This window comes from Telmatherina bonti (assembly GCF_933228915.1).
Source record: "Telmatherina bonti genome assembly, chromosome: 16".
NCBI classification, from domain to species: Eukaryota; Metazoa; Chordata; class Actinopteri; order Atheriniformes; family Telmatherinidae; genus Telmatherina; species Telmatherina bonti.
Window position 1 is genome coordinate 26,762,288 of NC_136614.1, and position 17,831 is coordinate 26,780,118.

Consider the following 17,831-nt stretch of genomic DNA (forward strand, 5'->3'; position numbering starts at 1 on the left):
GTGAAGCAAAGGTTAAATCCCTAAAGGGCCGTGTTGTAGACTCGTTCCGATGAGCCCTCCTCCATGTCATCCTCAGACTGTGATGCCCTGTGGTTGAGATTCTCGGCTGTTGAGGATGCAACAAGGTGTCCCTGGGTGGAGTCATCGCTAAGCTTGGTCTTGCTGCTGTCCTGAACAAACTCCTGGATTTCCACAGGTAACCGTCGAAACTTGTCCTGGTACTCCTGGTCCAGATCGCTCTGCAGCTGTGGAGACAATAAAACATGTATAAGTTTCCTATGCAAGGAAAAATAAAACGACCAAAAGATTTAATCTCTCCCAAATGCATTGCTTAGTATGTAATGTATTTGATACTCTGCCTCAATAGTCCTGCAGTCTTTTTTTACAACATCAGAACTGAAGCAATGGCCTGTGCATGAAACGCAATGTCTTTACTATTTCATACACATAAAGGTTAGCCTTTTTTTTAAAAATTCCTCTTCTGCTTTGACAGCTCGGAAAGGGAAAAAAAACCTCAGTTTGACACATACAGGAACCAGCATGTATAACAACCACATATATATATGTGTATATATATATATATATATATATATATATATATATATATATATATATATATATATATATATATATATATATATATATATATATATATATATATATATATATATATATACACATATGTATTGGTCTTTTTCTTAGAAAGAGGTGAATATTTTCTAATGATTTTTCTTTCAAGACAGCAAAGCTTGTATAAGCAACTCTGTTTTCATTTCTGAGCCAATCTATTTACAATATAACTACATTACTCTTGTGAATGGAAGCCGTAATTTAACCAATATCGGCGGAGACATACTATATATGGAGAGAAGTTGTACATAGACAATTAGATAGATGAAGATTTGGACAGTTGGGTATGTATTATGATACTGCAGCTGTGAGTATGAACCACAGAGTAACACTGAGGGTCTTCCAACTCAAACAGTGAGCTGAAAGCGCTGATGGAAACTCTGGAGTTGCATAATAACTCTCAGTGGGCTTATCAGTAGGAACGACCCCATTAGAGCTGCTTTAAAGACATCCACATTTGCAGCAACATTAAATGTCAATGCTAACACTCTTCTGAATGCAAGATAAGGTAGTTATTGCTGCTTTTGTCCTCTTATCGAAACATTAGATTTCAAAGTATTTTTATTATTCCCTAAAATGACATTGGAGGGACCATAAAGATGAGATCAATGTTAGGAGAGAGCGGCATTCTAATATGGTGATCTTCACAGACTTAAGTGCTTAAGTTTGGTGTATTTAAGAAGACTAGGATTTCTTTTCTACTCATGGAGTACATAGTCCCTCCCATAACTGAGAAATGGGAAGGAGAAGCTGTTTTCTCCGAGGCAAAGACGCCCCCAATGATTACAGATGACAAGATTGTATTCATTTCATTGTGAGCCAATAATTGCTGTAATGCTGATTTCTGTTTAACTACTCGACTAGCTCCCAGGGGAGGGCAGTAATTAAAAAGAAAAGCTGCTAAGATGAATGGTGTCAGCGTTTCACAGCTCACGTCAGCATTATTAGGGATCAAAAATACCTGTGAGTTTTACAGTATTTCTAAGTGATCCACGTCTTCTCTGAGAAGCCACTGAAATGACTCAGATCCACAATCTAAACAATGAACACAGTCTGAACTGCTTGATGGACAAAGTCAAAGCAAAAACGTATGCTTTAACTTCACAAATTATACCGCTGCAGGATGTTTGGACTAGGACTGTTAATATGGTGAGGACTGACTTTACAGCATGCAAGGGGAAAACCTGAATCTTTAAGAAAAGAATAAAATATTAACAAACTAATAAGAATTATCTCACAACCCTTATTTGGACTAAGCAGCTAAGAAAGTGAATGAATGAGTGAATGAATTATAAGAATTGACAAGACTGACAGAAGGTGTCAATGACTGGAATTCTAAACTCAACTTTGAAGCCCCACACACTTTAGTTTCTAAGATGGCACATCCATTTAATTTGAAAGCATTGCATATATGTAAACAACTGTTTTGAAGCACTTGCTTTCACAGCGATTTGATGCATTGCTTCGATAGTAACTAGAAAATTACTATTAAATTGTTGTCTGACCATCTAATCTACATGTATATGTGAGCCCATCTGTAAAGCGTCTAGAGATGGCATTGCCATGATTTGACGCTATATAAATAAAGTTGAATTGAATTGAGCCCTTACTTTTACTGTGTTTCAAAAAGGTTAAATCATTATTATTATTCATTCATTCATTTTCCAAACCGCTTAATGCAATTCAGGGTCGCGGAGAAGCTGGAACCTATCCCAGCCATCTTTGGACAAAAGGCAGGGTACACCCTGGACAGCTCGCCAGTCCATCACAGGGATTATTATTATTATTATTATTATTATTATTATTATTATTATTATTATTATTAATAATAATAAAGAAGAAGAAAAAGAAGAAGAAGGTTGAATTATAAGATAATCACTGAAAATTGTGCTTATAGTTTAAACTTATCGTGGAACTCTTAAAGGTTTTAGGAGAAACCCTGTCCAGCTAAACTGCATCTAAAGACAGTGTAATTGAATTTGGAACAGAGTAAGAATGAGCAGTCAAAACAAACCAAATCCAAAAGGATATCTCTAGTTAGTGAGAAGAGAGGTCAAATAGAGCAACAGGTTCATAAACTTCTGCTGATGTGACCTGAGCTGTTGATAGTAAAGCTCAGTTTTGTTGTTTCATGCATTATAGACATTTAAAATGATCCAATTTCAGAGAAGCATTTTCACTTGTCATGATATCTTAAAGTTCATGCAACTGCACAGGAACCCGCAGCTCGTATCTCCGTTTTGCACTCTATTTAACACTGTTGCTATCTGTGTATCAAACATGACATGTTGTCAATACTACATGCGAAGCTTTCATATTCTGAGAAGTGAAACTGCAGATTCTATCAGACAGACGGCTCCTGCAGCTACAGCATGTGATACAGCTTGTTTCTGTATGAAAGGAAGCAGCTCTTGACTTGTGTCTCCCGGTTGTTTTGGAGCAGCAGCCTATAGCAGCGCCCGCTCAAACCCCCACCAAGCTTTGCATTTCAAGGTCACCTTCGTGAAACACACCTTTCTCCTTTCACATTTCTCTCCTTTGCCCTTTTCATTATTCCGTCTGTCTGTCTTTCTTTCACACTCTCTCTCTGCATCTAACAGAATGGACATCCAGCACGTCAAAACCAGAAGGCTAAAGGTGCACCGCAGCTCTACCTCGCCTCCTTGCTCTGCATTGCGCATGACCTATTTGAGGGTGGGACATTCTGCATACACCTTCTGTGTGCACGGTTGTGTGTTTGTGCATGTGCAGCCTGCCTTCCCCTGGCCTGCTGAGGAACAAACACCCTCTGATTAAAGCTGTCATCTTTCTCCCATCTGATGCCACCCTGGCTCAGGAGAGGGTGGTGGGAGCGGAGGGCAGAAAAGACTGAGGGGTGGCAGGCACCTTTCAAATCATGTGTGTGTGTGTGTGTGTGTGTGTGTGTGTGTGTGTGTGTGTGTGTGTGTGTGTGTGTGTGTGTGATGGTGTGTGCTCTCCATGCAATCAACAGCTTGGTAGCAAACAGAGACAGCCTTCTGTTAGTGCTGGGGTGCTGAGTGATGAAGACAGCACTTTCTTTTCACCAGAGGGACAACTTGGGTTATAAACAGTCTCAGTGAATGACAGAGACGGCTGTATTAAGAAACAGTCAGCTAGAGCTGCAATATTTTGAGACCCACCCCCCCATCAATGGCTTCTATTTGTCATATCAGAAGTCTGACAGTTAAGACATCACAGGAGCAGAAGGAATACAGGGAAGGCATTAAGGAACCATACTTCTGACATTTGTGTCTAGTTTTTGTTGTGATAAAATGGTTTGAATCCAATTTCAACTTGGGACAGAAAGAGTTACTTTTTTTGGACAACTTGAAAGAAAGAAAGAAACAAGCAAGCAAATAAAAAACCCAAAAAACATTAAAAATTCAGCTCAAGGTCTGGTTGAAAGATACAGAAATGTATCGTTCTTGTGAAGTTGAAAGGATGACGTCCACAGAGTTGGGAGAGGGTTTTGCAGTAACATGCAGTCAGTTCGTCGAAATAAACAACTTGTAGCAGAAAAGTTTCAAATATGTCAAATGGCTACAGCTGACCTGATCCCCAAAAGAGATCAAATTAAAGATTTTTTTTTTTTCTTTGTTCTTTCATTTAAAGCGATTTCATTTTAAGTTTGCTTTTAAAGACACAAAAAAAGTGGATAAACCAGACACACAAAACAAATGGAATTTTCTGTTCTGGCCTTGACCAACTTGTCAGGTCTATGGAATAAATTAATCTTTTAAAAAAAAAAAAAAAAGGCTGTTTGATATGAACTCAAGACTTTATAAGACAAATGACTCCTCAAATGCTCCAACCTTGTCCCTGCAATCAGCAGCCATGAGCTCCTCTAATCAGCCACAACATGGACATTTAAGAATATCTGACGGATATCATACTGGAGAAACTTGACTGGAAATGGTATTTTTCATGTAGTGTTTGCTTCTGAAAAGAATGATTAAAAAGCAAAAAGGAATGGTAAAGTTCAAGTTAAGGTCTGGAGTACCTGGAACGCTTTCAGAGCAACTTATAGCATCGCTAGAGAGCTAAATCAAAATGTCTGACGGCAAAAGATTTTCAGGAGAATTCATCATGCTCTGGAATGTTCTTTTGTGCGCCCACAAATATCCTTTCTGTTTGACTGTAAAAAAAAAAAAAAAAAAAACCCTCAAGGAAGAGTTTTTAAAGGTAAACCTTTCCAAAGTCCTGACCTCTAAGCATTTAATCCTTGAAGCCTGAGTGACGTGGATCCTTGCTACAACAGTTGAAAGCTGTTGCTACATTGAAAATACCTCCTTATATGTACACCAGTCAAAGTTTGGACACACTTTTCCATTAAATCCAATGGGAAAGTGTGTCTAAACTTTTTACTGGTATTGTACACGGCTCAAAAACATAATCATTAAGTAATCAAAGTCTATCCAGTTATCAATTTCACCTATGAATCTTTCATGTCTAATGTGATTCTTTTAATTCATCATGCAATTGTTTTTGTTCATTTTAAACATTTAATTGTTAATTGTATTCCACTAATGTTATATCCTATGAATGTTTTATTATACTAAATTTGCTCTGATTTTATTGTTGTATGTTTTTGACTGTGTTGCTGTGAACTCGCTGGTCCTGTAAATGAGGGAAACCTCAGTGACCAGCAAGTTAAAATAAAGGTACCTGCTGTTGTACAAGTGGAACAGACCACAACTGGATATCGGAGGCAATCAGCAAGACAAAGGAATGGTTCTTTAGGTGATGGCCATAGACCGTTTCCCTGTCTTCATCATTTCTGGTCACATTTGCATTTTGACATCACTAGATGTGACATGAGGCGGTGTTTGTGCCCTACAGAAGTTGCTCAGGTAGTTCAGCAGATTCAGGATGGTAAATTTATAGGGAGGCAGCCCTAGGAGGACGACAACCCAGCGGCAGGACTGTTATGTGCTCCTTTGTTAACATTAGTAGCACTGCCAGACCACTAAAAAAATGACCTCCAGCAGAACCCCAATGTGTATGTTTCTACCCAAACAGACTCTGTGAGGGTGATAGATTAGAGTAGAGTTCAACATCCACAAGTGGGGTCTGTATTCACAGCCTGAGAACACAAGGATTCCCGTGGAATCTTAGTCCATTCTTCATGGGCAAGGTTTCCAGTTCACCTATTTTTTTTGTGTTTATGTGCTGCGACTGCATTTTGCAAATCCCACCAAAGATTTTCAAAAGGGTTCAAGCCAGGCAACTGTGATGGCCACTCTAACATCTTCCAGGACTTCTTTTGAGACCAGACTTTTGATGGACTTTGAGTTCTGCTTGGGATTATTGTCCGGTTAAAAGCTTCAGTTTTCTCTCAGACAACATCACATTTTCTCTCAGGATTTCCTGACACTTGATTGAATCCATGTTACTCTCCACATGCTGCAGGTTTCCAGTGCCAAAGGAAGCATGGCAGCATTGGGGCATCACTGATCCACCACCATGATTCACTGGAGGTAAGGGTTTTTTTTTTCAGCAAATGATTCACTCTTCCTCCTTTGTACATACTGCTGATCAATAAGCTCAAAAAGTGCCAGTTCTGTTTCATCGCTCCACAGAACAGCATCCCAAAACCTAATTTTTGTAGTGCTGAGCTAATTGGAGACAAATGTTTTTGTGCTTTTGAGTCAGTAGTGGTATATTTCTTGTATTTCGGATATAGATACCTCCAGGGTGAGGTGTGCACTTTACTGTGAAAACTGAAACCTCAGTGCCTGCTGCCACAGAGAGGGCAACTAACAGGTCAGGTAGGATGCAAGATGGATGCCGAATTAGTCGTCAATATGGGTAGCATGATGGGAAAATGGGAAAAGTTCTGTAGTGTGTCTTGAAAACCTTTTGCAGACAGATTGAGCAAAGATCCCCTGAGATGCTCAGTTAAAAAGAGTTTGCAAGCTGTGATAATTCCCCAGGTGAATATTACTGACAGTGTACCGTGCCATAAATCTTCCCTTTAGACTTTTTCCCTTTTTTTTTTTGTTTTCTTTTTTTTGGAAAAAAAGAAAACAAAAAACAGGGGACTGTGGGGGCAGGGGGGGTTCTTAGACTATAATCTTGCCTGAAATATTAATTAAATAATTTAAACTTTATTGTTTGAGGAATAATATAATCTTTAACTGAATTAACCGTTCATAATAAGAAATTCCAACCAAGTGTGCAGAAACATCTGCTGACTGTATTTCACTGCGAGTGTTTTCAATCCAGTTTCTGTTTGGATACCGACCACCACCAGCAATTCTCCAGCCAACTTTCAAATGTGTTTCTCAACTCTGGAGACTCGTCATCTGTCAACAAACCATATATACACACACATACACGTGCACACACACATTTCTGCACTTCTTAAAATACAGCACTGAGTGACCTTCTTCACCAGCTGTCCTCATTTTGAGAAGCTATCGAGGGAAGCTGAAAAGGCCTCCAAAGAGCCAAATTAATTCTTTGCTTTGAGCTGTGACATAACGCCTGCTGCAGCGTCGCAAAATTATTCTCCAGCCAGCGAAGTGCTGCAGTACATGTACAGTGCGCAGCTTTGTTATGCCTTGTCTGGGGTAAATATTTTCTTTTCTCTCTTTTGAATGCAAACTTCAATTAGTTTATGTTCAGGCTGTTTCAGTGAAGATCGATGTAAACACATTAAAACGTTGTAAAGTACAGACTTACTGTTCTCTGAGTGATGTATTGAGTAGCACATATCCATACGGAGTCTAATCAGGTTAAACTCATGTCCAAGAAATGAGACCTCATCACAACCTTGTCAGCATTATATATAATGCTGACAAAGACGTCTCATTTCATAAGCTTTTGAAGATGAAGTATTTAGGTGAACATTGCGATCTAAATATGTGTGTGTGTGTGTGTGTGTGTACAGTAGCCTTCCCTGACTCTATTCAGACTATTTATCAAGTGCTTTGCAGGAATTTTTCTTTTACTTCTCTTTTCAGGTCCAACAGTAAAAAAAAAAAAAAAAGAAGAAAAAGAAAGGAAACGTCCCGCGTAGCCTTTCTATGTTTGTGTAATAACAAGTGATTTCCCTGAAAGGATTGGTTCCAAACAGTATTTCAATCCTTTAAATTCAGATGTGAAATCTATCTGTAAAACATCACGTATTGCAACTGATAAGACTAAATACTAAGATGATATTTTCTGATGAATCTCATAACTAACAGCACATCCAATGTTCACACTCTATTTAAGTGTTTTTAGTTGTTCCTGATTCCTGTGGAAAACATCTGGCTCCCATGCAGGCTAACGTAAAAACCCAGAAGTATCGCAGTTCCACCAACATACTAGTGTATGTGGATGAGGTTATTCGAAGCCGTTTTCACACAAAAATGAACAACATCAACAAAACTTTTGTCAAGGCTATGTTTTTAAAAAGGCAAAGCGAGGTATTGTGTCTGTTCAGGAGGCCTCCTTGGTCAGTGTCCATGGGAACCAGCCATGTGCAACGTTTTTCTTTTTTTATATATAAAACTGTTTGTGGCTAGATGCTGCTGCTAGAAGAGATGTGATGAACAGTGTGGACTGAAAATGGTTTGATACATATATCGATGTCATATCTATATCATACTATGTCCATTAGTACGCCCAACATTAAATGGACAGTTAGCTTTTCCTCAATTATACATGAGGAAAATGGAGTTATTCTCTGAGGCATTTTTATAAAGCAATAACTAAATTCAAGCACAGTCAACAGAGTAATTGTAAATTTAAAATAATTGACAAGAACTGAAATCCTGCAGCTCGCTGGTGTTCCAGACCATTCCTTCCTCTCCATTCCCATATTCTGAGGATACTTTGTGTTGATACTGGCACTGCTGGGAAGAGTGTTGTCATCCTGGAGGATAAAGTTAAGTCTCACTTTCTGGAATCATCTCTGGTATTCTGATATGTCTGTCTACAAGTCAGGTGCCAGTCAGGTGTCAGTCATTTATCAGTGACAGACAGACACACTGGCAGCACTTGAATCTTAAACTAAGAGTCAACAACAACAGGAGAAACAAACAAAACAATATTGGGCTTTCTAGTAACATGTAATAAAACACTACTTGGTTTAAATAAGGGGAGAAATAATCAAACTCAATTTCCTTACTTTTGTGCGTAAGGTTTTTTAACAAACCATACGCCGTTGTATTGCAGTGTGTAGCACAACATCTACCATTTAGATCACTTATTCATCTCCATTCACTGCTTATTCCTTCTACTTACAAAGCACCAGAGTCTTTCTTCTGTTTACCTTTTCTTGCTAAATTCTTTTCTTGCTTAATTTCTTGCTAGTGCGTATTTGCATTATGCATTAAATGAACAAATAAAGAAATGTCATAAAGTTGATGCCGCAATCCTCCAAACTGAACTGAACCAGGAACATTTTTTCAGAGTTCAGCAGTGAATGTTCCTTAGCGAGAGCACAACCCCTTAGAGCTTCATTAGCACATGTGGGAATTCATAATGAACACTTGTGCACTGATCTAAAATAGCAGCTAGCACAACAGAGCAGAAGAGTAACCAAGCGTGTAACGTGTACATACACTCACACATGGACAATAGATTTTACTTCACTGCCTCTGGTTTGTACTCAGTGTTCCCTCTGGGTATTGTGTGTCTGTGTGTGTGTGTGTGTGTGTGTGTGTGCGCACATGCCTGCGCACACAAGTGCATTATTGATGCAATCACGCCAGGGAGTGATGATGCAGATCAAAGTCGGTGATGAGGGAACATGGTGGCCACCCCTACACCAGCCACAGAAAGGGGGACATTAAAAAAGGCTTGTTTGGTTCCTATTCAGTTCAAGATCTCCACGTGTCTTCTGACATGTTAGCTCCCTCTTTCTCCATCCTTTCTCCTCTTCCTCTTCTTCCCGTTGTTGCTAGTTTTCTCCTCCTCCAGTAATCATCTCCAGGATGGCGACATGAAGACTCAGTTCCAAATTAACAGATTGCAGAGAGTCATGAAGGATAGACGAGGATATGAGAGGTGGGGAGGAGAGTGGGGGATCCGAGTTTCCATGACGACTGCACAGGACTCCTGCTTGACGAACGAAGGCGTATGTGCACACCTATATGTGTGACAGTATGTTTATTTGAGGATTTCACAGTAGGGAGACACCATGACTCTCCCCCCCCCCCCCCCTTTTCATTTACGCAAGAAACTACTGGTGTGTTTTCTACATGACAGCGTGTGTACACACAACACACATTGATACCTACACACTGTAATGTGAAGCATAATGCCATGTCACCGCGGTAATGAATACTCTTTCTCAGCCGAAATTTGTGTAGAAAGAATAGCTACAACTCAGTAATACCAGCATGGTTAGAATCTTAAATACCCTGAAATCTATCATTGATCAGAGAATTATCTATGACGCTGCATGCACAAATTCTACAGGTCCTTTCAATAAAGGTTCAATACAAGAAAAATTTTTGGCACATCATATTTTTGTATTCATGATGTTTGTGTTTATTTTGACATATGGCAGTGTGACCTTTAAAAGAAGAAGCCCCATGCCAAGATAAAGGGTCAGGAGGTGTGTGAAAACTGCTTTCATCCCTGAGCTGCAGATTCCTAGAGTGCATTTTGATTGGCTCATTAACAGGACAGCGACACCTGAGTGCACATCCTGGGAGTGACAACACACCATGTCATGTCTCTTTTGCTCCCATCTCTCTGGTTCAGTCCAGTACACAATCCTCCGACCAAGTCGGAGCGTGGGTGACAACTTTCTGACTTGACACATCTACTCGGCTTTACATTGTTTAGAAGTTGTGCCTATTGAGGAATAAGCATGAGTTAATTGGAGTGCAGCAGGTTTTTTTTTAGGTTGATATATCACGTGTGTGTGAGTACATACATGTGCACACACAAACACCATTGTAATGGGCCATGCAGCACTCCGGTTTTCACCAGGGATGGTTATAGATGTCCATTAGCGGCTGCTTTGAGCCTAGAGAAGAAACTGGGTCAGAACTGCATGCAAGAGTCTGTATGATCTTTCTCTTTTAGATTAAAAAAGAATAATATACTCCACAATATTTTCATATATTGTAGTGAAATGCTCTTATCCATTAACCCATACTGGAGCACATAGCATCCTGTTTCGTTAATTTTTTGTGTGTGTTTTCTGGTTATCTGTCTCTGCTGATGTTTATGTTAATCTAATGACAAAATGTAAACTTACTGAATTAACTGTAGGGTTTGATTACATCTCGTACTTGGGTAAGGTTTAACCACAGTGATGTGACTGTAACTATTTAGTCAATAATAAAATCTTTTGACAATTCTCCATATACACTGATGGAGCTCCAATGAAAGGCCAATGACCTGCTCAGTGGGAGCAGTTTTGGGTTCAGCAACTGGCTAAAGGACACATTCACATGCTATTAAGCAACACTGGAAATAGATTGAATGCAGCTGAATGCAACCGGCATTCATCTAAACAACGTGAGAAAGTGAAGCATGGAATAAGAGTAGCTAAGAAGTAACAGAATGAAAACATGCTACCAGGGGCTGCCAGTGAAAGTCTGGGAGCAGCTGTGTGAAAACTGTTTTGACTGAAAAACAGTCAGGCTCTCAGTGATTCAAGTCTTTAAATTAATTCATAAGGGCATTTGAGACATGATATGCTTTGTATATTTTTTTTGTAACAGAGGTGCATCATTTACTGTTATGATTCTAGTATTGCGAGCAGCATCTTTAGTTGTATTTTTTTGTTAATACACATAACCTTGGGGTATCTACTACTAACTGTGTCCAGAGTTGTGTCCTTTGACATCAGCTTATTATGCATACAGATGATAGTCATTCCATGAGAACAGATATTGCAGAGATGGTTGATTAGCATGTAATAGCCTTGTTCAAGCTAATTAAATTTTCTATTGTCCAGATTTTCATTTAGAAAGTGTCCGTGACAGTTTGCTAAATGATGCCTGTGAATAATTACTAAAACAATGAAATTCCTCCTTCTAAGGAAACCTACTGCTGTTGTTTGTTGATTTGACTCTGATGTGCACTTATCCACTGAGTTTATGCACCAAGTCAGTGTTTACTATTTGAATTAGAAACATTATATTGCTGATAAGAAGCTGGACAAATGAAAAATACTGCAGTTTTATACCTTCATTAATTTAAACAACAATAGGAAAAACATCCATCAGTGATTTCACCTTGCAGTTTTCTTCTCTTTAAAGAAGCTGCTGGCCAGCTCCTTGTCGCAATACTTCTACCTACTGCAGCTTGAGGAAAAATGTGGAAGACCTAATGGATGTGAGTTGTTGGGCTGGATGCCTGTGCTGCACCACCCACACTCAACTCCAAGTTATTTCAAAGGTACAAAGATCTGTCACTTTTAGTGTGGGTGGATATGGAGCAGTCTCTAACAGAAGACATACGATCTGTGTGTGTCTTTAAAATAAAAAATAAAACAAAAAAAAAAACATAAAGAAAAAAAAATCATCTAAACCCATCAGGTTCATACTGTAAATGCACACTTTGCCCTTTATGTGACAACATCAGTCATGTCAGCAAAATGGTGTCCTACAACAAAAAACAATACATCCTAACAGGGTTCAGAAAGGATTCAAGTCTTATAACTAACTGGGACAAGTCTAGTTTAAAGATAATATAAATAGACTGGTCTGCAAAAATGATTCTATGTGCCAAATCGCTGTTAGTATGGAGGATCTTGCCAAAGGAAACATCAACAGGCGGTACTGAAGCCAAGCACACAGCTGGGGTGTGATCGCACAATACGCAGGCCAATCTGCTCCCCCTTCTGATGTAATAATGCCACATGCTGTACAGCTCACACCTCAATGTTACAATATTAACATATCTGCAGTAAGTAATCGAATATCTTGCATTACGGCAAGGTTTGACCGGGGTCAGTCAACCTAACTGTTCACTTAGCTACACAACTGTGTTAGCTTGCATGCTCATAGACTATACCTTTGCGTTAGTGCTTAACACTGGGATGCAATCATTTTCTTACCCAGGTCCGTGGCAGCAATATCATCCTACAATGACAGTGAGATGGTTGGGAACGAAAAGGAAAGAGCAGATATGCTAAACCCTGTACCAGCTTAAGTATCACTTAAGTATCCAGTTAACAACAAAAAAATATTTAATATACTTTAAAGCATATTTTGTTGTCAACACAAGTGGATTCCAAGGTGTATTTTTGACATAGGCGAAGGACTGATGCAGCAACCACAAGATAAATCTATGATATAAAACAATAATTCAAATTTAAACTATTCTTTGACATATTCATACACTTTATCCTGAACCAAACATACACAGCACAGCAGCAGTTAACAGCTAAATGCTGCATTTCAAATGTGATATTAGCATAACAATCTACATCAGCCAGAACTTATTCTGGGGTCAGAGGCCAATCTAATCTGTTTGTTCCCTGATGTCTGTATAAACCAAGTTACAGGTGATGCGGCATCCCAATAAGCCTGGTGCAGGTCGCCACCTTGTGGTTAATTAGTGTAAGAAGCCCCTGAGTTACACATAAACTGTTAAAGGACAACATAAAAATGTGACCCTTCAGTGAGTTTATTTAAAGACAAAACAAGCATCAACAAGTCTAGTGTCTTTTTCTGGTGATATGAAATATCCCTGGTGAGTAACAATAAAAGAAAGTGTAGTTTTCCCTTCTCCATCAGCAACAAACCCTCCTCTCTCACTCCCCCCCCCCCCCCCCCCCCCCCCCCCCCCCCGCCGTCCTAAAGAACACACATAGATCGGTTTTCATGCAGCTCCACGCTGCTGTCAGAGCAGGACGGGATCACCTCTTTTCTGCATGATCAGACTGCAGTAGACGCTGCTTAATTTGTCCTGGTTTACTGTCAGATATTAATGTCTGTTAGTGAAGAGTGTGGATGAAAACATTTATAAAGTTCAAATTAAACTTAAAGTTCAGCTAAAATTAACTTAAAATTAAAACATATTGTAGAGTCTTATATATATATATATATATATATATATATATATATATATATATATATATATATATATATATATATATATATATATATATATATATATATATATATATATATATATATATATATGTATATATATATATATATATATATATATATATATATATATATGTATGCTCACAAAAAATAAAGGGAACACTAAAGTCACTAAAGTTAGACGTTGTGGGTCTGAATGAATGAAAAATTTTTATGAAATACTTTCTTCTTTCCATAGTTGAATGTGCTGACAATAAAATCGCACAAAAATTATCAATGAAAATCAAATGTGTCAACCCATGGAGTTCTGGATTTGGAGGTTTAATCAAAATTAAAGTGAAAAAACACACTACAGGATACACTCCTTTAAACTAGTCAAAATGAGGCTCAGTAGTGTGTGTGGCCTCCATGTGCCTGTATGACCTCCCTACAAAGCCTGGGCATGCTCCTGATGAGGCGGTGGATATTCTTCTGAGGAATTCCTCCCAGACCTGGACTAAAGCATCCGCCAACTCCTGGACAGTCTGTGGTGCAACTTGGCGTTGGTGGATGGAGCGAGACATGATGTCCCAGATGTGCTCAATTAGATTCAGGTCTTGGGAACGGGCGGGTCAGTCCATAACATCAATGCCTTCGTGTTGCAGGAACTGCTGACACACTCCAGCCACATGAGGTCTAGCATTGTCTTGCATTAGGACGAACCCAGGGCCAACCGCACCGGCATATGGTCCTACAAGGGGTCTGAGGATCTCATCTCGGTACCTAATGGCAGTCAGGCTACCTCTGGCGAGCACATGGAGGGCTGTGTGGCCCTCCAAAGAAATGCCACCCCACACCATTACTGACCCACTGCTAAACAGCAGAACGTTCTCCACGGTGTCTCCACCTGTGAATGTCAGGCCCTCATACCAGCCTCATGGAGTCTGTTTCTGACTGTTTGAGCAGACACATGCATATTTGTAGTCTGCTGGAGCTCATTTTGCAGGGTTCTGGCAGTGCTTCTCCTGTTCCTCCGTACAAAAAAGGAGGTAACGATCCTGTTGCCCTCCCACGGCCTCCTCCACGTCTCCTGATGTACTGGCCTGTCTCCTGCCTCCACACACTACGCTGACAGACACAGCAAGCCTTCTTGCCACAGCTTGCATTGATATTGTTTGGTGTTATATATATGTTATATATATATATATATATATATATATATATATATATATATATATATATATATATATATATATATATATATATATATATATATATATATACAGCCTATATATGATTTGCTGATTTATGTAGAAATTATCTTTAGATATGTCTTGTTCTGTGTATATATACTACTTGGTTTCTTTTCATTGTTGTTTTATCGTTGGTTTTTGCTTCATGTGTTTGTTAGTTGTCTGTTCAAACCTGTTTTCCCTGTTCTTTGGATTTGAACTTTTTTTTTTTTTTTGATTAAAGCATCTTGTTTCAGCATCCTGGCTCCCATCCCTGCATTTGGGTCCACACTTCCACCTAACTATGACACTGTGTTTAGATATATGGTAATAAAGTGTTTTAAGGATTATTGAGAACAACTGATATAAAGAAAAAAAAAAAGACGAGCATCTCTCTGTTGTGTTCTGGACAAATTATCTGACAAGTATTTCAATCAGACCTCAGGAAATTGTGTCAGCTGTATTTACATGAGCAAGAACTGCATTGTGTGCAAGAACCAGCCTTCACACCGAGCATCCAGATTATGTTTCATGCCCCACCAAATGGAAAGATTTGATTCATCATGATCCCACTTGTGCATGTCTGCAAACAAATGACAAACATATCTGTTTTTTTTTTTTTTTAAATCCAATCTCACCTTTGGCTTTTCATCCAAAATCTGCTGCCGGATGACCTTGTGCTTCTCCAGTAGTCTCTCCTGTCGTTTACTCTGCGCATCCTCCAACTGCACACACATAAACACAATGCTTGCATGTAATCTATGATGTAACTATACTCTCATATAAGGAGATGCCTCTAAGTGGAAAATTAGTCAAAATGTGAATATGAAGCAAGTGCACAATTTTAAATGCAATTAACTAATTTAATATGAGTTCTGTATAAAAGCACACAGCAACCATAACAATGCTTACCCGTTTGATATACTGCACCACCTCGTTGACAAATGATCTGTTGATTTCCAACTTCTCTCTGTGTGGTGCAACCAATCACAAATAAGCAACATCATCAGTCTGTGGCGACATCTAGTGGTGATTAAAACAATCCAACTCCACACAAGGTAAACACTGATTACTTGTGTGGCACATACACACTTACTCCTCTGTCACATTCTTGTCTTTAGACTTGGCTTCGTTTATCTTCTCTTGCCTTTTCTTGTCCATTTTCTTCTTCAGATCCTTCTTTTCTCTACCGATGGTGGGAGAAATGTCAGCAAAGGGAGTTTGCTATGATTGTATGAATGTGTTTGTGCAAATCGTTTGCAACGTGCAACCTTACTTTTCACATATGTCTCTGAGCTTTTTGAGTTGAGCACTCTGGCACTCCTCCGCTATGCTTGTTAGCTTCTCAACCAGCTGGAGAGCATCAAACAGAGAAAATAAGGGAGAGTAAAACCAAAACAGAGTAAAGAAAGACAGAAAACATCCACTTTTATTCAGGGTTTACTTCAGTTAACACTTCTTTCAGCTGAAGCAAGGCTTGTTGTGATTCTGCTTATAATTATACATTCAGATTGGTAAGCAACTCAGTCCACTGTGCTTGTTGCCTTTCGCTTGGCTAAGCCTGTCTGATACCTCAGCTGTGTTCACTGTGCAGATGCACTAGAGCAGAACACGTTTATTTTCCACCCCATACAACAGAACATTAGCACAGGCAGCAAAATTATGTCTGTAATATTCTACAGGGGGATGACCTGGAGTTTTTGCAAGATTCATTTGACATATTTGTGCTGGCTTCTGGGATCTTTAGAACTGTAGGAAACTATCAGTATATTGCACATCCAAAACAAGTCAGGGGAAGCTACTGTCAGTGTGTGGTGTCTGTTTAACTCTATACTCTATATTATGTATGTTCACATGTAATGCTCATGTGGGTACACTGATTTCCAAAAGGAGTGTTAGCAACTAAAAAAAAACAAAACACATAAATTTGGAGCTCCAGCATGACATTAAGGAAATTATATCGTCCTATCATAATAAATCCCTCAGTTCATGAGAGGGTAATGACATCAAACAATAAGTTTACCTACTGATTAATTTAAAAGACATTACAGCAAACTATTAGCTAATAAACAGCAATATGTATGCCTTTATCATGTGAGAGAGCATGTTGACACAACAAGTGTAGTGTCCTGAAGTCCTGTATGCATATATTAAAGAAAAGACCTTCTAACATAGTTATAAAAGAAGTTTAAAAAAAAAAGTAGTCTTGAAAATAAGCAATAGACAGCACAAGAGCATTTTTGTTCCTACTATTTACCAAACCACAAGCCAGCGCAGCTGCTCTAACATCTATATATGCATGTATTTCTGAGTGAGTACCTGCTTTATGTGTTCTCGCTTCTGGTATTTTTCACTGTAATATTGCTCCTGGCGAAGTGTGAGGAGCTGCTCCTGCTGCTGCTCCTTTAGCTCCGCCAGTCTCTGGTTGCACTCTTGGTCCAGCTCAAACAGTTCTTGGTCCAGTTTTGACAAGGAGTGTTCAGAACGACTGGAGACACACATATAAATATGTGTCCGAAACACATGCACATGCACACACACACACACACACGCACACACACACAATATATGTCAATAAATAAAGGCAATCTATATGTGTCTATAAATGAAACAGGTATCATCAGAGCTTTAATAACTTAAGATTTCAAAATGTATTCCTGCATATTTTATGTCTGCTGACAACTTTCTTTAAATGCATGTGCATGTTAGCAAAGGAAGGAACCCTATTCTAAAAGTAACATCTTTGAATTGTGTGGTACCCCTCTGAGGATGACACTAGCTAGCTCATTGCGATCTGAAAACAGATTTATAAGTTAACACTAAACAAGCCACAGAGGCTTGGAACAAGTCTGCTGCAAAGTCTATACATAATTCTTTATTTCTTCCTGAAGACAGGAATATTTGCTTGTGGAGTGGATTATGCAGTAATCTGAATAAATCGCAGTATACTGTGTAAGTATCA

General features: G+C 38.9%; 1 protein-coding gene across 1 annotated transcript in view; it reads right to left on the reverse strand.

Annotated features, from left to right (window-relative positions):
- plcb1l (phospholipase C beta 1-like) overlaps positions 1-17,831 on the reverse strand; it is a 119,626-nt gene continuing 101,795 nt past the window's right edge. Inside the window, exons 28-34 of the mRNA XM_079255624.1 lie at positions 17,189-17,357; positions 16,146-16,222; positions 15,966-16,055; positions 15,782-15,839; positions 15,508-15,594; positions 12,662-12,686; positions 1-245 (exon numbers count right to left, since the gene is read on the reverse strand). Of these exons, the coding sequence (XP_079111750.1) occupies positions 148-245; positions 12,662-12,686; positions 15,508-15,594; positions 15,782-15,839; positions 15,966-16,055; positions 16,146-16,222; positions 17,189-17,357 (604 nt within the window). The 3' untranslated portion in view covers positions 1-147. The remainder of the gene's footprint in view (positions 246-12,661; positions 12,687-15,507; positions 15,595-15,781; positions 15,840-15,965; positions 16,056-16,145; positions 16,223-17,188; positions 17,358-17,831) is intronic.